At 40.8% G+C, this 22842-nt stretch overlaps 2 protein-coding genes across 3 annotated transcripts in view; both read right to left on the bottom strand.

The window, feature by feature from the left end:
- The window catches only part of KPNA1 (karyopherin subunit alpha 1), a 93220-nt gene extending 80993 nt beyond the window's left edge, over positions 1–12227 (bottom strand). The window contains exon 1 of the mRNA XM_023214665.2: positions 11995–12227. The gene's annotated coding sequence lies outside the window, so the exon portion shown is untranslated. The remainder of the gene's footprint in view (positions 1–11994) is intronic.
- A 9671-nt stretch (positions 12228–21898) lies between these two features.
- Positions 21899–22842, bottom strand: part of PARP9 (poly(ADP-ribose) polymerase family member 9) — a 37077-nt gene continuing 36133 nt past the window's right edge. For both annotated transcript variants that reach the window (XM_023214683.3, XM_023214675.3), the window contains exon 11: positions 21899–22717. In XM_023214683.3, coding sequence (XP_023070451.2) covers positions 22338–22717 — 380 coding nt within the window. In that variant the 3' untranslated portion in view covers positions 21899–22337. The remainder of the gene's footprint in view (positions 22718–22842) is intronic.

Here is a 22842-nt window from a genome sequence, read left to right on the forward strand (position 1 = left end):
CACCGTGTTAGCCAGGATGGTCTCAATCTCCTGACCTCATGATTCGCCCGCCTTGGCCTCCCAAAGTTCTGGGATTACAGGCATGAGCCACCACGCCCGGCCGAGAATTTTTTAAACACACACCTCAAATGTCCCTCTTAAAGAGTCTAATCAATGTGTCTGAAGCAGACACCTCTGGGTTTTTCTTCCTTTTAGGATCCCCAAGTCGGCCGGGCACAGTGGCTCACACCAGTAATAACATCACTTTGGGAGGCCAAGGGGCGGGCTTGAGGTCAGGAGTTCGAGACCAGCATGGCCAACATGGTGAAAACCTGCCTCTACGAAAAATACAAAAATTAGCCAGTGTGGTGGCATGCACCTGTGATTCCAGCTACTTGGGAGGATAAGGCACGAGTATGGCTTGAACCCGTGAGGCAGAAGTTGCAGTGAGCCAGGATTGTACCACCGCATGTCTCAAAAAAAAAAAAAAAAAAAGAACAACAACAAAAAAAAACCAGCGAATTCTGATATGCATCTGCAGTTGAAAATCACTATAGTAGAGCACAAGTTTTATTTTTAAAACAATGTAAAACACAGTTGAAAATGAAGGCTGAAGTTGGACTGAAGACAGCTTTGACAGGAAAGAAAGGAAATAAATCCCTATGTCTGTGATAAGAGGAATAACAAAGTAATTGTCTGAGAAAATTAGTTTATCCTAAGCAAGTATTTTTAGGTGTTATCACCTAAGCTACTAATTAAAAACTGTAAGTTACCATCAATTACTTTTCAAACTACCCTCTCAGGAATCAGAAGCCTTCAAAATTAAAGCCATTACACCTAAACTTCCTCGTTTTCTAGAGAAATAAAGCCAAAGAAGCAATAAACTTAAAAACAAGATGCAATACTGGTGGTGAAATAGAAACACACTCTATTCTTTCAAAAAAAGATCTCCCACTTTCTCCTTCATGTTCACTTACTCAATTATCAAACTTTGCTTATTCTATCCAAAGTCTTTGATTTTATCTGATCCTATCTATTCCCACTGCCACCAGCCTGGCTCAAGTCTGTGTCAACTGACACCTAGGTAACTACAACAGCTCTAAATCAGCATTCTTAACCTCAGACTCTTTGCTTCTCAATTCATCCTTCACACAGCCCTCAGAATAATCTCAATACCCTTTTCACTGTATCACTTCAATGGACAAGGAACTACAGTGTTTTTAACCACTTCTTAGATCAAGTCTAAACTTCTTGGTCCTGCAAGATCCTTTTATCTGGATTCATTCAATACCATTCTCCACCAATCTAAATCCAAAACAGTGAGTTTATATTTTTATTATATTCAAGATGTTATATATTCAGTGCACTAAGTCAGCTCACCTAATCAGTAAATCTCAAACACATTCTAAATGTTCCGAATATTTAAAATCCTTAATACTCTTGTGGAACAACTTGAAATGCTAATACATTTAATTCTACCATATAAATCAGGTATAATTTTACTAGAAAGTATATGATATGCATTTACTATTAAAAACCAAAACTACAAGAAAGTATGACTACAAAAAAGTTATGAATTTAAATAAGTAAGTGTAAATATAAAGTGTTCAGCTCATTTGAAAATATAAATTATTCACGTTAACAGCTTCTAGTCAAACGGTAGTAGTTCTGTTTAAGATTTTAATAGAAATTAGAGAAGAAAATTAAAATCTGAAATATCCTACCCACTCTTTTCCTACAAGATAATTAAGGAGTAGCTTTATTTTTATTAACAGCATTTCAATGTTCAATGAAAGGAAAGTTTGAAAAACCCTGCCTTTCCTGTGAGAAGTCAATGTGGCAGACATATGATTCATAGGTGTTCATTTCTGGCCTCATCGTATAGCTCTAACCAATAATCCAACGGCAATACATACTTTTTTTCACAGCCCAGTTTCAAATGTTTTCCTTTGAGAGGTTTATCATAACCTTTGACCCAAATTCTGACCCCCCAACTCCCAGTATCTACAGATTCCCAAGCTGGGAAGTTCTCCAAAAACATTCTCAATATCAAAACACTTAAAGGAAAATATTTGTCAAGGACTTGGAGAACTCAAACCCTGAATTCAGTAATTCCACTTCTGGTATGTACATAAAGGAAATAAAACGAGCAAGACTGTTCACTGCAGTGTGATTATTCTAGTGAAAGACTGTAAACAACCTAAAAGTTCCAGTATGAGGGCCTGGTTAAAGGAAATGTTCACAATATATTGAGAAAACAGAACACTAACATGAAAAATCTGAATGCTGGGAACAAAAACCCAACCTACATTATTCTCTATACTTTCGAAAAGTATTTCATGACTTAAGAAATCAAAATATAGCTGGGCACAGTGGCTCATGCCTGTAATCCCAGCACTTTGGGAGGCCAAGACAGGCAGATCACATGAGGTCAAGAGTTCGAGACCAGCCTGGCCAACACGGCAAAACCCCATCTCTACTAAAAATACAAAAATTAGCCAGGCATGGTGGCAGGCGCTTGCAATCCCAGCTACTCGGGAGGTTGAGGCAGGAGAATCACTTGAACCCAGAAGGTGGAGTTTGCAATGAGCTGAGATGGCCCCATTGCACTCCAGCCTGGGCAACAGAGCAAGACTCCATCTCAAAAAGAAAAAGAAAAAAAAGATATCAGCATATAAAATTTGTATATGGAAATATTTTATCTTCCAAATTTTCTATGCTAAGCAATATACTAATTATACAAAAAACTTTCAAAAAGTAGAGCTGAAAGCATATTTTTACTATGATAAAGCTTATCAACCTACCTAAAACACTGAATTTCTGTACTTTTCGCTAGTATTTTCTCAACTCAGTATGCTGTTATTTCATCAGAAGTTCTGATCTTTATGGTCTTTATGAAGGAGAAAAATTATCTCTTATCTAAAAGTTGAATGATTTTTTTGGAAGGGTTAAAAAAAAAAAGACAAGTCTTTCCAGAAGATGAAATAAAGGGCTCATTCTCTCAGTAGTAAAAAAAATTTAATTGCAAAAACTTGCCTTCATTCAATTCATATCCATTACTGAATTTAATAACCACTGTAATATATCTATTTTGTGTACACTTATGAGGGCTTTCAAATTTCAAATTAGGAATTAGCACATATAGAATGTGCTTTTCTTCCCAAATCATATTAACAACTGAAAGCCAGAAATTCAATTTGAATCATCAATAATGGGCACACGGTGGTCATTCAAATGCTATGGAAAGAACGAACAGGTCAGAAAGCAAAGAGTTTATGTAAAGAAATAAAACAGTAGACATGGTAGAACACTAAAATTATAAACATATTTTTCAAATAAATGAACCAGAACCACAGCATACAGAGAATAGGTAAGGAGAGAATCAGAGATGATGTCAAAACCTAAAAGAAACCATAAAATAGACAAATTATGTCACTAGCAAAGTGGAAAACTCTGAAGCCTAACCTGCAAACAAAGAAGTCAATAAGAAGCTGATTCACACTATCTACCCACAAACAGGAGGCTTCAGACAGATCACCCAGATACTATCCCTCCTTAAGGTAGTGAGGAGTTGGGCTCAAAATCAGAAAGTTCGTTGGAAGTCTACAAAACAGCCATCACATGCCCAGATTTCCTCCTCCACTCTTCACAACCAGACAACCATCCTTCAGTAATCCCTTCAAATGGATGCACCAATGCAGGTGAGAGGTGAGGGTAGGGGTGAGGTGTCTTACTGAAAACAGAATTACATGAGCACAACAGTAAAAACCCAAGCTCCTTTTCTAAAATGAGTTCTCAAAACATGGCAGCCAGATATACATTCTCCTGGCAAGAGACTGGAGACTCTCAGGGAAACTGACTAGTCCGAGAGAAACAAACCTATGAGTATATGCCCTCCACCCCCGCAAACACAAAAAAAGGCCTACTCTCTCCACCCTTCAAGAAGCCACACTTTTAGAGCTTCCAATTTAGTTTTTGGCCCTTCATTCTTAAATATGAATGGACAGCCACAAGACTACCAGACATCTGGGGAAAGCCTCAATAAAGAAAAGACAACAATGGTAACAAAATTTTTAAAACCATCATTAATATCCCTAAAGAGTATAGCATCTATGAAACAACACAAATATACTATAAAATAAGAATGAGAGGCTGGACGCACTTTGGGAGGCCGAGGAGGGTGGATCACTTGAGGTCAGGAGTTCAAGACCAGCCAGGCCAACATGGTGAAACCCCTCTCTACTAAAAATACAAAAACTAGCCAGATGTGTTGGTGGGCACCTGCAACCCCAGCTACTCAGGAGGCTGAGGCAGGAGATCACTTGAACTGGAGAGGCAGAGGTTGCAGTGAGCTGAGATCACACCACTGCACTCCAGCCTGGGCGACAAAGTGAGACTCCATCTCAAAAAAAAAAAGAAATTATAATGAGATCTACGAAATTTAAAATATGGATGGAAGTTAAAATTCAACAGAAGACTTGGAAGATAATACTGAGGAAATCTCTCAAAAAAAACAAAACAAAACAGACTAAGGGATGGAAAATAGGGGGCAAGGGAGAGAAAATTAGAACCACCTAAGAGTTCCAATATTCAAAAAATACCAATTCCAAAAAAAGAACATAAAGTTGATAAGACTATCAAAGAAACAAAGCATCAAAATTTTGACTCTGTTCAATGAGAGTCACTATGGACAAAATTAACAGGAAGGAGGACAGACTTAGAGAAGATATTTTCCAAGTCTGATATCAACAGACTATTCAAATCCAACCTCCACAAGGAACTTCTGCAAATCAAAAAGGAAACGCAAAGTAAAAACAAAGAACAAAACAATTATCAAAAATAACAATCAAAATGGATCCAAGAGATGCTCAAATTCATTAGTAATCAGAAAATGTAAACTGAAACAAAAAGATACTATTTTCCCTGCCCCTCCAACTTAAGGGATCCTCCCATGTCAGCCTTAGTAACTGAGATTACAGGCACACACCATGGTGCCGAGATTCCACTTTTATACCCATCAGACTGACAAAAACTAGAAAGCGGCGGGACGCAGTAGCTCATGCCTAGAATCCCAGTACTTTGGGAAGCCAAGGCGGGCAAATCGCCTGAGGTCAAGAGTTCAAGACCAGCCTGGCAAACTGGTGAAACCCCATCTCTACTAAAAATACAAAAATTAGCCAGGCAAGGTAGCGGGCCCCTGTAATCCCAGCTACTCATGAGGCTGAGTCAGGAGAATGGCTTAAGCCCAGGAGGAGAAGGTTGTGGTGAGCCAAGATCACACCATCCCACCTGGGCGACTGAGCAAGACTCTGTATCCAAAAAAAAAAAAAAGACAGAAAGATAAATCCAAGTAACGGCAAAGATGTGGGCAAAAAAGAACTCTCAACCACTAAGAAAAACACCTTTGCAAGTCTATATCACAATACCTAAACATACACACCTCAACTACATATTTCACAATGTTTTGTGTCCGAAATTGGTGGGTTCTTGGTCTCACTGATTCAAAAATGAAGCCGTGGACCCTCGTGGTGAGTGTTCCAGTTCTTAAAGATGGTGTGTCCGGAGTTTATTACTTCAGACATTCAGATGTGTCTGGAGCTTCTTCCTTCTGGTGGGTTCTTGGTCTCCCTGTCAGGAGTGAAGCTGCAGACCTTCGTGGTGACTGTTACAGCTCTCAAAGGCAGCGCGCGTCTGGAGTTGTTCGTTCTTCCCGGTGGGTTCGTGGTCTCGCTAGCTTCAGGAGTGAAGCCGTAGACCTTCGCAGTGAGTGTTACAGCTCATAACGGCAGCGTGGACCCAAATAGTAAACAGCAGTAAGACTTACCACAAAAAACAAAAGAACAAAGCTTCCACAGTGTGGAAGGTGACCCAAAGGGGTTGCCACTGGCTGGCTCGGGCAGCCTGCTTTTATTCCCTTATCTGGCCCCACCCACATCCTCTTGATTGGTCCACTTTACAGAGAGCTGATTGGTCCGTTTTGACAGCGTGCTGATTGGTACATTTACAATCCTTGAGCTAGACACAGTCACAGAGTGCTAGTTAGCTAGATACAGAGTACCAATTGGTGCGTTTACAAACCTTGAGCTAGACACAGAGTGCTGACTGGTGCATTTATAATCCTTGAGCTAGACAAAGAGTCACAGAGCGCTAGTCCTCCAAGTCTCCACTAAGTTAGCTGGATACAGAGTACCAATTGGTGTATTCACGAACCCTGAGCTAGACACAGAGTGCTGATTGGTGCAGGTACGATCCTCCAGCTAGATACAAAAGTTCTCCAAGTCCCCGTCCAGTTCAGGAGCCCAGCTGGCTTCACCCAGTGGATCCTGCACCAGGGCTGCAGGCGAAGCTGCCCGCCAGCCCCCAGCTGCGCCTGCACTCTTCAGCCCTTGGGCTGTCGATGGGACCTGGCGCCACGGAGCAGGGGGCAGCACACGTCCGGGAGGGTCAGCCTGCGCAGGAGCCCACCGCAGTGCGAGGAGCTCAGACACGGGGGGGCTGCAGGTCCCGAGCCCTGCGCCGCCGGGAAACAGCCAAACCTGGCGAGAATTTGAGTGCAGCGCCGGCAGGCCGGCACTGCTGGGGGACCCGGCACAACTACCGCAGCTGCTGGCCCAGGTGCTAAGCCCCTCACTGCCCTGGGCCAGCGATGCCGGCCGGCCGCTCAGTGTGCGGGGCCTGCCAAGCCCGCGCCCGCCGGAAATCACACTGGCCCGCGAGCGCAGCGGGCAGCCCCGGTTCCTGCCCGCGCAGCCCCAGTTCCCGCCGGCGCCTTTCCCTCCACACCTATCCCCAAGCAGAGGAAGGAGGCTCCGGCCTCAGCCAGCCCAGAGAGGGGCTCCCACGGTGCCGCGGCAGGCTGAAGGGCCCCTCAAGCGCCGCCAGAGTGGACGCTGAGGCCGAGGAGGTGCTGAGAGTCAGGGCTGTTAGCACTTTGTCACCTATCGGTTTCATATACAATCAAGGAATCTACCAACCACAATGTCATAGAAGAGGTAACAGAAGTAGGGCTCAGAAGTTTAAGAGAAAAATTTAAAGGACCTGTATGACCTGATGTGTGACAAGAACTGAGAAGCATAATTCATTCTAAAATTGTTTTTACCTAACGTCCAAATAATAACGAAAACTTCCCAGAACTAAAGGACAAGGACTCCCAGCTTATAAAGGTACATGGAATGCCCTTAAACAAAAAAAGACCCATACCTAGACATATCATCACGGAATTTCAAGGGTTAAAAATACCCTAAAAGCTTCTAGAGATTGGGGGTAAGGGAAGATCACATACAAATGAAGAATCAGATTGGCTTTGGATTTCAACAGTAACCCTGGGAGAAAGAAAACATTAGAACTATGACTTGCAAACTTCAAGTAAAAGTTACCTTCAGCTCAGAATTTTATACCCAAATTATCGATCAAATGCGAAGTCAGAATAAAAATTTTTTTCAGTCACGTAAGATGTCAGAAAAGTTTTTGTTTTGCATGTATCCTTTCTCAGAAAGCTACTAAAAAACGTACTCCAAGGAAGTAAACCAAGAAAGAAAATACAGGAAACAGTAAATGGGAACCAGTACTAGAGAGGGCAAATAATTTTAAGGATGATGAAAAGAGAAGTCCCAGGAAAACAACTATGAAATAGGCCTAGAAAGTAACCACTCCTAATTGCATTAAGAGGTTCCAGGTTAGCTGTCTCACGAAATGAAGCCAACAACAAAAAATACTAACTTCTAGAAAAACAAAAATTTATCAAGAGAAGAAATGATATCACAGTACTCTACATGGGTCAGCTGTGAACATTTATATAGTTATAATATTGTAAACATTAAATATTGGTTTAATAAACACCTGTAACTATATTTGGAGGATGGTAGAGTCAGTGTGTGCATGTGGCAGGTGAGGTGAATATGTATGTGAAACACTAAGGATCATCTTACTTAGAAGAAAGCCAATAATATCTATAATTCCTGTATCATGAAATAGCAATAAAAACAAGTCAGTGTATTTGTAAATATGAAAGCAAACACAAGAAGAAACAGCTAGGAGAAAGAAAATGGTAGCTTCTCAAGTGCAGAGGCTGAGACAGGGAACAGCTGCTTTTTCAGATATTCTAATTTAAAATTTTTTTTTTAATGTTGATAAAACAAGGAACTTGAACAATCTCACGATGGTTATATTAGATTTTCAGTATTATTTCATAGTGTTAAACAAACTACATCTAGTTTGTTTTGCCAAAGAGGCTGAACGGCTAAAACCAATCTTTAATGATCAATGTGAACACAGTACAAACAGCCCTATTTGAATCCCAACTCCACTACTTTGTGAAGTAAGGCAAATTACCCAATCACCTTGCACACGTAATCACCTCCTCAAAATGGTTTTGCAAGAACAATTAAGTGAAAGCAACTGATGCAGAACCTGACCCATTAACAGATGTTAATATTTTCGGCAGGTCTTTCTGTTCGTTAGCTGCAAACACCTATTCTGACCACAGGCTGCCTCACTGCTCACAGAGTATATAGGGACTCATGGACAACTCAGCACAAAACCCTCCTCACGCTAGAAAATCAATCATGATGAGTAAGCAGACTTATCTTTGTATATGAAGGGCAGCATTACTGTTGTTATATGAAGGAGATTATCCCCATTATCCACATTCTGGATTACTGCCTGCTTTCAAGAACTGTCCCAATTAGTCTACAACATTTGGACAGAACCATTTTTTCATGTTCTGTTTTGTAGATTTGTAACATCTTAAAAAAAAGAAAGAAACGTATATTCCCATAGTCTTCATCCCTACTCTTCCAATGTACAACCTCAAAATTTTCTAATGTCGGCCCTATCTGGTCTCCAGTTGGCCTGAGGCCATCTCCTGCTTACTGCAGTAAAAGAGAGAAATCAGCCCAAATCAGCTAATTTAACTGTTCACCACTTCCAATGTTTTCTTCCGTATTATGGCTAAATTCATGACACCATGCAAAGTACAAAGATACCTTAAAACAAAACAAGGAGTTATCTTTTATCACTAGGTCAGTCATCTTTACTTGCAAGACCAATCAAACATCTTAATTGATTTTATACACAGTATTCATACATCTAAAAACAATCTGGCAGACTTAAAAGCACAGACTTAATAAATCATTAAAACTCTATTTTATCATTGATTCAACAAACACTGCTAAAACACTGAAGATGAAAACAATAGGATATAATCCTATTCTCAAATGGAAAAGGGAAAAGGACCATTGAGAGCAACAGAGAATAAAGAAAATAATCCAGGAAACTGACAGCAATTCCAGATTACGTATAAAATAATTTTTAACATAGTTGAGACTAAAGAAAATTATAAAAATTGAACACAGCTCTGAGCCTCCTGACAGTCAAAAGTATGGAGAAACAGGATGGCTTACAAAACAATCTAATAAAACCAGTCGTTTGTTTTTAAAAAAAAAAAAAAAAAAAGCTGTTAACCCTTGACTCTTAGAAAGAATTTGTCTCTAAGGTCTGTATTTTATAGGAACCAATAAATAAATTAGAAATTTATTCATTAGATATAAATGAAGAAAATATGTTTTTCATGGCCCCTTTTGGTATGTATCAGTTCTAGATAAGATGTATATTAAATCATAGTTCTGTGAAGAAACTTCTATGAGAACCACTTTCTAAAGTAACATAATGCAGCCGGGCACGGTGGCTCATGCCTGTAATCCTAGCACTTCAGAAGGCCGAGGAGGGTGGACTGCGTGAGCTCAGGCGTTCGAGACCAGCCTGGGCAAGACGGTGAAACCCCATCTACACTAAAATACAAAAAATTAGCCGGGTGTGGCTGTATGCGCCTGTAGTCCCAGCAGTCTCAGGCAGGAGAACTGCTTGAACCAAGGAGTCGGAGATTGCAGGGAGCCTGCAGAGAGCCCAGATAGCATCACTGCACTCCAGCCTGGGCAACAGAGCAAGTCCCCCTCCCCCCCACAAAAAAATAAAATAAAAAATAACATAATGCAAGAACAGTGATTTCAGGTGATACCTTTCTCATTTAGTTTATTCTAGGTTTTCATAAATGTATGTTTTGTTGCCCTACAGGACTGTAAACTCCACAAGGCTTATGTTGTCTGCTTCCATTTCAACTGCCTTTACTATTTAGTAGAGTGCTTTACAGTTGCTACTCCACTGTAACTGATAAAATGTTATGCAGTCAATATTTGTAGTATTAGCTTTCCCCGCTACACTATAAATTCCATGAGAACAGTGACAGTGAGTTTTGATCGCGACTATATCCCCCCAAGTCTAGAAGATCACTCTATAAGTATTCGCTGATTGAACGGATTAAATAAAGAAAACACAATGAAAAAGTATGAAAGGAGAAATAATTTAAATGGCAGTAACTTTGGGTTCTAAGGTTGTTCTCAACAAGAGCTAGAAGACCTTAGGTAAATTACTTAACATTTGATTGTCAATGCTTTCATATGTATAATAGAAAAATTAACAGATAGTTCAGATTTAAATGTTTTTAATATATATAAAGCATTTAACACAATACCTGAAAAAGAACTCAATAAATGTTAATTCCTTTACTTTCTCTTACATCTCATCTATCCATAAAACAGTGCCTTTCAGGAATATATTATTTCAGTAAAAATACAATAGAACTCAATCTTACTTTCCTTTGAAAAATTAAATTTTCATCTCTTTAACCTTTAAAAAGGAGGGCAAAATAACTTGTGGACTGCTTTCAAAATAGTACAAATGCAAAAGCTAGTTAAGAAAAAAACAATGTCGAGAATGAGCCTTGTTGGTGGCACCCGCCTGTAGTTCCAGGTAGTGGGGAGGATGTCTTGAGGCCAGGAGTTCCAGATCAGCCGGGGAAACAAAGCAAGACTCCATCTCTTAAGAAAAAAAAAAAAAAAACAGGAGAGGGGAAATCACCTTATCTACTAATAGAGATTTTTAAGCAACCGTTTAAGAAAAAAAGGGTGAAATTCAAGTTAAGATTACTTGACAGTACTCATTTCAGAAAAAAAAATACTCTGCATTGCTGGGTGTGGTTGCCCGAGACTAGTCCCAGCTACTTGGGAGGCCAAGGCAGGAGGCCAGTTTGAGCTCAGGAGTTGGGAGTACAGCCTGGACAACATCGCGAGACCCCATCTCTTTAAAACACAAAAATTCGGCAATCGTTTGTTCCTAGTTGAAACCTTGAAATATTTTGAACGCTTTCATTTAAAAGTGGAACACGACCCAATCCTAAAAACATTACTTCATGACGACTCCCTTGACTCCAGTCATCCTTCAGTTTTATCCTCCAGTTGTGAGCTTAATCTGATACCTCGCTGTTTCCCTCGCATCGCCACTTTAACACGCGGTGTGCAGACCAAGTTCTGTCATTCCTGTAATTACCACACCCCCGATCAGCCGCTCCAGGCCCCTGTTGTTATGACATCTGTAAACTGCAGCCGGTCGTCTCCACCTCCCCTCCCCCCAGCCCCGCTTCCCCTACCTCCCTCCGGACCGCCGGCTCCGACCCGGGCTGTAACTTGTGAATTCCCAAGACGGTCCCTTCTTGCCAGGGTTAGAAATTTTACACGCCACCCCTGCTCCTTCCTGCCTCTGTCACAGCGCTCTGCACGGCCCACCCCCGCCTCCCGCCCGCCGCCCAGCCGAGGCGCAGGCTCCGCGCTTGCCTCCTCTCCGCCCGCTGCCTCAGCACTCCGCAGTCCCCGGCGCCGCTTACAGCCCTGCCGCCGCGCCACGCCGCGCCGCCCCGCCCCGCCTCGACCGGCGTTCCCGATGGCGATCACACCAGGGCTCCCCACCCCCACCCCCACCCTCTCCTCCGCCGGCTGCGCGGCCGTTAGGACAGCAGGGCCCGTGACGCACGGACGCGGGGCGAGCGTCCGGGCCCAGGCACCGCGGCTCGAAGCCCGGCCGGCGTCCGCCCTCGCCCCAGGGCCTCTCCTGAGTCCCTCCGGAACTGCCCGGATCTGCCGGCGGGAGGGGGAGGGGCCGGGGCCGCAAAGCCTCCGCACTCACCAGGCTCAAGGCAACCGATCCCGGTGCCACCGCTTAAGTGAGCCCTCGCTCGCCCGCCCGCCGTGCCGCTCCCGCGCACAACCTCGAAGAGCTGGCTCGCGCGTCGGCGGTGCTCAGCAGGCCTAGCTCTCCGCCGCCGCGCACCGAGCAGCAAGACTCAGCTCAGCCGGCGTTCGCAGTGCGCCTGCGTGCGGGGGCCGGCCCGAGCGCCTAAGCGCGCCCCTCCGGCGCTTGCCGCAGAGGCTGCCGGGAAACGTAGTCCTGTAACGCTCTCTCGCCGCACGTTCCTAGCGGTTCTCGCCCAGCCTGTGAAGAGTCGGGGATCAGGGAGAGGAGAGGGAGGGTCTCGCTAAGAAGGAGGTTTGCAGACCATGACAAAGGTTGGAGAAAGTTATATTTACAAACCTGTCTTTGCTAAGCTCTTCCAGGGCGGATCGATGTTCACCTCTGTATAGCTTCTAACAAAGTAGATAACTAATACGCGTTGATGGAATGAATGATGGAATGATTGAAGACTGAGGGAGTATTACAAAATTAGTAGGTCAGCGCCTCGTGTCTAAAGGGCTCACATGCAGCATGAATGCAAGAAGCTTCTGGACATTCCTTTTTTAGTTATCTCCCATCCCCTTTGCTTGATAATATATGAGTAGTATCAAAAATAATTAAGTGCCGGGTGCAGTGGCTCACACCTGTAATCCCAGCACCTTGGGAGGCCTAGGCGGGTGGAATACTTGAGGCCAGGAGTTTGAGACTAGCCTGGGCAACATGGCGAAACCCCGTCTCTACTAAAAATACAAAAATTAGCAGGGGGTAGTGACGGACGCCTGAAGTCCCAGCTACTGGGGAGGCTGAGGTGGGAGAATCACCTGAGCCCGGGGTTGACGATGAGGCTGCAGTGAACCGAGATCGCGCCACTACACTCCAGCCTGGACAACTGGAGTGAAACCCTGCCTCAAAAAAAAAAAATAATAATAATAATAATAATTAAGAAACTACATGAAACACAAATACTCGTTTTACTCTCAAGTGCTCTCAAACGAAAACTTGGAGCAAATGATTGTTAATGTTAAATTTGATGGAATTCTTTGGGGGAGCAAATGGAGTAGTGGCTTCAAAAGAAAAACTGAAGCCAGCCTAGCAGGGGTCACAGAATAGTAGATAGATTTAAAACACATGCCAAGAAGCAAGGTGAAAGAGATGAGGTAGATTAATACATTTATAAATGTCCCAGGGAAGAGGAGAAGAGAGAGGACCACTCTACCTGAATCCTAGGTTATGCAATGTTCATTTGTCCTGGACTTCACTCTGCTTCATCAGCATTCTCCCGCGATGTGTTTACTAAGATCAGAGTTGAGTTTGAGCAATGTGGCTGGGGAAAGGGAAGGTGTGTTCACCAGGAGAGACTTCAGGGCAAGTTTGCCTGACCACAGCTACACTGAAGACAGATCACCTTATTCCAATAAGGAGGTAAGATTGATTATTCAGAGCTGGTCTTCAGATTTCGGGAAAGCTAATTTATTTCCGGTTCACCCTTAATCCTAGCTAGTCCTTGATGGTCCCATCCAAAAGTCTGGGGTATTTACTCCGGCCTCTTCTCTTTGGTGGGCCTTCTAAGGCCCATGAGACAACCATAAACTCTGCTCACTTTTTCAGCCACTGCTTTCAGAGTCAGCAATCACCTTAGCTTTGGAAAAATGATGACAAGTATCAGGCTCACCTCTGGTGGCTTCCTTTTTCTTCCAGATCTTGCACTCACAAATTCTCACTTCCTTGGTAGCTCTTCAGTACATTAACGTTTTTATATTTTGTTCAGTCGTTCTCTGTAGTGGAAAGGTTGATTGAAAACAACAGTAGGCCATTGCTGGAAGTTGAAGTCCTATGTATGTTACTTTTACAAAAGTGTTATCTTACTGTACATGATGTTTTATAAGCTAATGTCTCTCTGACAATATCATTTTATATTTTGAGAAATTTGAAATTATAGAACAGTATTTTTTGTTATCACAAACAATGCTGTTATGAACATTCTTGTACATCTCTACTGTGTATAGGGAAACTGCTAGATCCTAGGACATTGCATCTTTAACCTTACTATATATATTAGGCAGAAATCTAAGATGGCCCCCCTAATCTCTGGTCCCTGGTGTTGCCTATATAATCTCCACCCCTTGAGTGTAGGTGGGACCTTTGACTTACTTCTAGCCAACCGAATATGGCAAAGATGATAGGATGTCACTCCCATGATTCCTTTTCATTGTATAAGACTGTCTTTCCAGACTGGAGCTAGAGATTCACTGCTGGCCTTGAAGAAGCAAGCTGTCATGTTGTGAACTGCCTATGGAGAAGACCACATGGCAGGGAACTACAGATGGCTTCTAGAACTTGAGTGCAGCCTCCAGCTGACAACCAGTAAGACACCAGGGCCCTCAGTCATACAACTACAAGGAAATGAATTCTGCCAACACCCTGAGAGAGGTCAGCCTCCAGATGAGAAGACAGCCTGACTTACACCTTGATAGCAGTTTTATGAGATCCCGAGCAAAGGAAACAGCTAAACTGTGCCTGGACTCCTGGTCCACAGAAACTGTGAGATAATAAATGTGTCTTAAGATACTATATTTATGGTAATTTATTATGCAATAGAAAACTAATACACTAGACATTGCTGGATTATTTCATAAAGTAATTGTACCAATTTGTACTCTATAAACGGTATATAAGATACTCTTCACTTGCTAACAGTTAGAAATGTCTGGCTTTTTACATTTTTGCCAATCTAACATATAAATTACTTGAACATAAAAACATGAAAAATAGATATTTACTTAGAATTGTGTATTCTGTTGTATTTCTTTTCTGTTGCATAAATGCAATTAAATAAAATAGCAGGCTGGGAACAGTGACTCATGCCTGTAATCCCAACAATTTTGGAGGCTGAGGCAGGAGGATCACTTGAACCCAGGAGTTTCAGACCAGCCTGGGCAACATAACAAGACCCCATCTCAACACACAAAAAAATTAGTCAGCCATGGTAAGTCGCACCTGTAGTCCCAGCTATTCAGGAGGCTGAGGTGGGAGGATCACTTGACCCCAGGAGTTTGAGCACACCACTGCACTTCAGTGTGGGTGACAGAACAAGACGTTGTCTCTTTTTTTTAAAAAAAAAAAAAAGCAACTAGTAGTAATAAATAGAGGGACTAACTGAGCAAATAATATGTGTGAGAAAAATACAACAAATTCATAAGATTTCTTTCTTTCCTCTGGTATACCAATTTAGCTCTATTGCATATTTGAATTTTGTAGGCTATATTATATTCTTGAGAAAAATAAGTGTAAGAATTTTTTAAAGAATGTATACACTAGAACTAATGAAACAGATATTACCTATGGCCTCTTCGAGGATTATCAGACAGTTTCGGAGAAACAGCAGGTTTATTTCTGTTTTATCATAAACCTTCTCTCCATTCTCATCTTCAATGTATTTCCAAATTGAAGCAGACCATGCTGTTTTGTTCCACAAAGATATTTTATGGCAAGCCAACATTTTAACATCTTTTCTGTGGCCAGCTTCAGTGATAGCCACCTTATAGGCACGTGTTTAAGCAATCTATCTCCTTCCATTTCTATAAAGTCAAAAATTTTATTAAGTGCTTCTGTACATTTTGAGGAAATTGAAATGACCAAAAACTTTCATTATCAAGGCCTCCATATCTCAGGTAAGCAAATCACAGCTCTCTTTTAGCATTGTTTAGCAGATGAGATCCTTTCATTTTATTTGGTAAGAAGTTAAGAGATTGAATAGAATTTGTCAAAATTATCATTTACATCAAAAGCAGATAAATGAGCCAAGTCTAGTTTGTATTTGGCCAAGATATGATACTCTTCGTTTTATGTTTCTGTGATTTTGTGAAAATCTTAATAGACATCAAGATGACAATTTGAAACTCCAGTTTTCAAGTCAAGTCACCTAAGAGCTAGAGGGAACACATTTTTTTTTTCCTTTTTTTTTTTTGAGACGGAGTCTTGCTCTGTCACTGAGGCTGGAGTGCAGTGGCATGATCTCAGCTTACTGCAGCCTCCACCTCCCAGATTCAAGTGATTCTCCTGACTCAGCCTCCCGAGTAGCTGGGACTACAGGTGTGCACCACCACAACTGGCTAATTTTTTTTGTATTTTTAGTAGGAACAGGGTTTTGCTATGTTGGCCAGGCTGGTCTCAAACTACTGGCCTCAAGTGATCCACTCATTCGCCTTGGCCTCCCAAAGTGCTGGGATTACAGGCATGAGCCACCGCACCCGGCCCTCTTTTCTTTCTTACTATGTTGGACAGGAACTCTAATTGATTGCTGATGAGTAGTAACAGGAAGCATTTATTGTCTCATTATTTCATGGGGAGTCATTCTAATGTTTAATCATGAAATATTTGTTTTGGTAGCTATCCTTTAAAGAATTGTCTATCAGGTGATTTTTCTCTATATATTGAAATGAGTACAACCTTTAACATATTTATATGGTGAGTTACACTAATTGATTTTTGAAAGCTAAATTATCCTTGCATTTCTGAGGTAAACCCAAGTTGACTATGATTTACTTATTTACAAGGAGCCAAATTATAATTGCTAATATTTTATTTAGAATTTGTACATCTACTTACATAATTTAATTCATCTATATTTTTTTATCTTATACTGTTTTCTATTTTTTGGTATCAAGGTTATACTTGCCCTAAAAAATTGTCGGGGAGTGTTCCCTCTATTTCTGTTCTCTGGAAGATTTTATTTAAGATTAGAATAATCTGTTCTTTGAATACATTGTAGAATTCACTAATAAAGTCAAAATCATCTTAGCCTGCTGTATTTACCTGTTTGCTTAGTAGGTCAATTTTTAAATACCAATTCAATTTATTTAATAGATATTAGAAAATTCAGGATTTCTAGTTCTTCAATCAATTTCGGTAAATTATATTTTTCTAAGAAAGTCTACATTTTGTCCAAATTTTGAATTTATTAGCACAAAACTGTTTCTAGTTATTACTTTTAGATCTCTAGTGTGTCTTGGTTACATTCTTCCATTATTAACAATCTTTATTTGTACCTTTTCTTATATTTTCTTGATCAGTCTTACCAAAGGTTTGTCTGTTTCTTTAATCTTTACCAAAAAACAGCTATTCATTTTATTGTTCTCTGCATTGGATATTGTTTCTATTTCACTATTTTCTGTTTATATTTTCTTTCTTCAAGTTTGTTCTGATTTTCTTTTCTTACCTTAAGTTAGATGTCTGCCTGGCTCATTGATTTATTCCTTTATTTTTCTTAATATAACCTTTAAGCTTAGAAAGAATTTAAGCACTATTTTAGCTTTATGTCACAAGCTGTGGTAGTATTATTTTCATTATCATTCAGTTCTAAATATTTTCTATTTTGTTATGTTTTCATGACCCATGGGATATTATTTTGAAGATTATATCTAATTTCCAAACCGATTTATTTTAAGCTATTTTTAAAATTGAATTATATGTTAATTGCATAATGGATGATGGCCAGACAACATAGACCAACTGAGAATGTCTTTAAAACTGTTGAATTTAGTGATTTCTTATCTAGGGTCTTTGGCAAAAAGTAAATAAATAAAAAGAAAATTGTTAAATTTGGAATATGGTCAATATACATAACTGCTCAGTGTATTTAAGAGTATTCAGTGTATTTAATGTATTCTCTCATTGTTGTGTGAGGATTTCTATACATATAAATTAAATAAAAACTGTGTAACTCAATTCTATATTCTCACTAATTTTTTTTTACTGGGTCATCTACAAGTTACTGAGAGAGCTGTTAAATCATTATGATAGTGGATTTGTCCACTTTGCCTATAATTCTGTCAGGTTTTGCTTTAAATAGTTTGAGTCTACACTATTAAATGCATATGGGCTTAGTTTTATGTCTATTTCTGATGAATTAAACCTTTTGTTATTATCAGATAGCTATTTTTATCCCTAATAATCCTTTTCAAGTTAACAGCTATTTTGCCTGATTTTATTTTATTTTATTTTATTTTTTGGAAACAGGACCTCAATTTGTTGCCCAGGCTCATTTCAGCTCACTGCAGCCTCCACCTCCTGGGCTCAAGTATTTCTCCTGCCTCAGCCTCCCAAGTGGCTGGGACTACAGGCACATGTCACCATGCCTGGCTAATTTTTATATTTTTTGTAGAGAGCAGGACTCACTATATTGCCCAGGCTGGTCTTGAACTCCTGGGCTCAAGTGATCTGCCCTCCTTGGACTCCCAAAGTGCTGGGATTACAGGCGTGAGCCACTGCACCCAGCCTATTTTGTCCAATTTCAATATAGCTGTACCAGCTTTCTTTTGGTTAGTGTTTGCTAATTACATTTTTTTCCATTTTTTAATTTTTGATCTTGCTGTAGTTTAATGATTTTTGTTATGTCTCCTACAAACAATATGTAGTTTTTTAAAATACAATCTCTTAATCTGTGATTTACCTAGCAAGTTTAATCCAAATTACACATATTGTGATCACATATACATTTGGAATTATTTCTACCATTTCATTTTGTTTAATCTTTCTTTCTTTCTTTTTGCTTTATTTTTCCTCCTTCCCTACTTTCCCTGACATTTTCTTTCTTCTTCTTTTTTTTTTTTTTTTGGTTTCCTGAGGTGGGGTCTCTGTCACCCAGGCTGGAGTGAAGGAGTACAATCATGGCTCACTGCAACCTCAAACTCCCGGGTTCATGCAATCCTCCTGCCTTCATCTGCTGGGTAGCTGGGACTACAGCCACACACTACTATGCCCAGCCCTGACTTTTTAAATTAAATTTTTTTTGCCTACTATTTTAAAGTTACATGCTTTATTTCTCTTCTTTTAGTGGCTGCTGTTAATTGTCAAGGTGCTTAATAAACTTAACATCTCCAATCTCCTCTTGCAAGGACTTATTTATTTCTTTAGAGATGAAGTCTTGCCATGTTGTCCAGGCTGAAGTGCAGTGGCTATTTACAGGTGCAATTATAGCACACTACAGTCTTGAACTCCTGATCTTAGGGGATCCCCTTGCCACAGCCTCCAGAGTAGCTGGGACTACAAGTGCCTACCATAGCACCTGGCCCAGTGTGAGGACTATTAAACATTTTAACTGTAGTCACCACTCTACCATATTACATAGTTCATTTTCCAGTATTTTATTTCAGTCTTATTGCCAAAATTAGACATTTCTATCTGTTGCTTTATAAAGACAATGGTCATCGTGATGTGTCCATATTTACCGTTTCTTTGCTCAAAATGCCTTCTTGCAGCTTAAAGTTTTCTTTGATTTCTCCCCTCATCCTGAAGTATTAATATATCCTTTAAATTTTAAGTTCTATAAGTGAGAGCCCATTGTTGGTAAACTCGGTTTTCGATGATCTGTGAAACAGTATGGCTTTGTATCTGCACCCAAATATTATGTTGAATTGTAATCCCCAGTGCTGAGGGAGGGAAGGTGTGTAGTACCAGCCGCTTCACTCTCTCCCTCTCTCTCTCTCCTGCTGCTGCATGAAGATGTGCTTGCTTCCCCTTCACCCTTCCACCATGATTGTAAGTTGCCTGAGGCCCCCCGGCCATGCCTCCTATACAGCCCATGGAACTGTGAGTCAATTAAACCTCTTTTCTTTATAAATTACCTAGTCTCAGGTAGTAATTATTTACAGCAGTGTGAGAATGGACTAACACAATCTGTTAGTGTCTTTATTCAAAAATTATGGCAAAATGAAAGTTCAGCTAATTGTAGAATTCTAGGCTAACAGTTAACTTCTCTCAGCCCTTTGGAAATATACTAATGTCTTCAGACTTTCATTGTTGCTATTGAAAAGTGTATTCATTTTTTTATGGCTGTCACAAATTACCATGACTTTACTGGATTGAAAGAGCACAAATTCATTGTTTCAAAGTTCTGTAGGTCAAAAGTCAGGAATGGATCTCACTGGGCTAAAATCAAGGTGTTGGTCAGCTGGCTTTATTCCTTTCTGAAGGTTCTTGAGTTTGTTCCTTGCTCATGCAAGTGTTGGAAGAATTCAGGTCCATGCAGGTAAAGGACTGAGGTATGTTTCCTCACTGGTTGTCAACTGGGAGCTACCCTTTACTCTTAGAAGCTCCTCTCTGATCCTTGCACATAGCCTCCTACATCTCAGGATCAAATTCTTCCCATGCTGCCATCTCTTTGACCCACCTAGTAAGCATTCTCTACTTTTAAAGACTTTCATGATTAGATTGGGCCCACCTGTGTGGGAAGGACATTATTCTGCCAAAGAAAGAAATGGGCTGTCAGTCTAACTGTCTTTCCTTTGTAGATGATTTGGCTGTTCTCTTCAGCTGCTTTTAAGATCTGGCTGTTTCTTTGTATGTATTTCTTCTTATTTACCCTTGTGAACACTGACTCTCCTCCATTCTCTTTTAAAATTCCTATTAAGCACAAACTAGATCTTTCTTCCCTCTTTCTGTCTTTCTTTTCTTAACAGGGTCTTGCTCTGTCACCCAGGCTGTAGTGCAGTTGCTCCATCATGACTCACTGCAGCCTCAAATGCTTGGACTCAAGCAATCCTTCAGGTAATTTGTGTGTGTGTGTGTGTGTGTCTATGTGTGTGTCTGTCTCTGTGTGTGTGTGTAGATGGGGGGTCTCACTATGTTGCCCAGGCTGGTCTCAAACTCCTGGCTCAAGTTATCCTCTCACTTTGGCCTCCCAAAGTGTTGGGATTATAGGAGTGAGCCATAGCACCTGGCCAGCTAGGTCTTTCACATCTGTCCTCTCACTCTCAGCTCAGCTGTGCACCACAGGCCTCAAGCATGTGTGGACACTTCAGCATCCATGTCCAAGCTTCATACATACAAATGGTCACCCATTGGCTATTCTTGATGCAGACTCTGGTACAGTCCACACTCAGGAGGAGGGATGCAAGAAAGACACCCAATCAAGCCCTGCAAGTAGACTCAGAGCTATTAGGGCAGGAAATTTGGGGGCTCCTCTTTCCTAGTGGGTGATTTAGGAATGAAAAGTGCAGGGTCCAGATGAATCCAATCTCTTGGCCCTGTGGAGTCCTCACCTTGTGAGCATGCGCACAACTGGAGGAGGGCTAGAATGAGACCCTCTTAAGTAAGGAGCCTAAGGCAGGGGGCCTCTCAATCCAGGGGTAAAGGCAGATCCCCTCTTACTCAGATCCAAGGGCAATGCCATATGAGACAAGAAGCACACTTCTTTCAACAGGGAGAATGCTAGTAAGGTAAAGCAAGGAAGAAGAGGAGGTGTTCTGTGCCAGGGGTTGAGGATGTGAGGTCAGGAAAGTTTGGAAGTACAGAGAAATATGGATTTAAAAGTAGGCAAGAGATGCATGGTGAAATTAGCTGGCCTCTACATTGCAAGTAGAACTCTGTAGTCAACTTTGGGCATAGTTACAGCAGATTCAGCCTTTATAAGGTCTATTCCCTCTACCTAAACAACTCTTCTGACTGCTCCTGATTTGCTACATCCCTTATGTTCTCAGCTTGAATTTCACTTGCTTTAGGAGGCCTTGCCCCAAGCCCCTGATTAATCTATCCCTCTCCCTTTTAAATTTTTCCACAGAGTCTGTACTTCTGTTTTTGTTATATCTAATCACACTTGTTAAGTTGTCCATGGTTGCCTTTTTGATTATTCAGGCTAAAAGGTTTGTGAAGACATTTGTCTTGTCTGACATCATATCCCAGGACCCACAAAGTGGCTGAAATGCATCTGGTGGTCAATATATATTTGGTGTATTGATAATATGTCCTCATGGTGTTTGAGTGGCATTACTTGATATAGCTGAATCCAAACAGAGTATCAGCTTTTTTATGTCCTTCCACTTCAAATTGTTTCATTTTACACATAATTTTTCAGAGCCAGTTAATCAGACAAAGATGATTTATTTTCATATCTAAAACACTTTATAATATTCTCTGGAAAATCTAAAATCATGCTGTTTTCCTAATATTCTTATACTGTCATCATCTTAGAAAATAAAAGGCCTGGGTTATATACTAGAAAAGTTTCTTCATTGTATGCAAAATATTTATCTCCTCTAGTAAGGAGATTAAAGAACAACTTCAAGAGGAAGGAAGGTCCTGAAAGTTTTTCATTTGGTATCTACCTACCCCAACCCCAAGACATAAAGACAGATAAAGGCACTAAGATGCCAGTATGTGGCTAGGCCTTTCAATAACCCAGTCAGTCCATACAGATAACCCATGGGATATATTCAAGCCACTCTCTGAGCCATCGATGATCATTATTTGGTTAGTTCACCCAAGGTAAGGGCATACCAGCTGTTAAAATGATGTAGAGATTAATCCACAGGGCTGCCACTTGTTAATCCCCTCCAAGGATGCTGTGCAAAGGGTCTCATTGGTCCTAATGAGTCATCTTGTGACTGTACATAATCCTGGGTGCATATCCACAAATACTGAGGTATAGCCTGCATACCATTAAAAATAACAAAGGTTTCAGGGCTGGAGACATTGTCAACCACACTGTCATAACCATCTACAGCTCCAGGACTCAGTGGTGGGGGAACAATATTTAACGGATGTCCCTGGCAAAAGGAGCCTGTGAGTACTTCAGCCTCGAACACATAGATCAGCTTATCTGCAGCAGAGATTTTCTTGGCCTTCTCTGCCAGGTTTTTGAGGTTCTTGGTGAAGTATATGCCAGCTCCGTATTTTGGGTCTGATAAAGGAAAAAAAAAAAAAAGATATTATAATCTGGTAAATGATATTGCTGATTTGGTACTAATATCTATTCTCTCTCTAGTCTTCCAAATAATCACTTCCTCCTGCTTCTGAGTTCCTGTG

Source organism: Piliocolobus tephrosceles, chromosome 2, assembly GCF_002776525.5.
Source record: "Piliocolobus tephrosceles isolate RC106 chromosome 2, ASM277652v3, whole genome shotgun sequence".
Lineage (NCBI taxonomy): Eukaryota > Metazoa > Chordata > Mammalia > Primates > Cercopithecidae > Piliocolobus > Piliocolobus tephrosceles.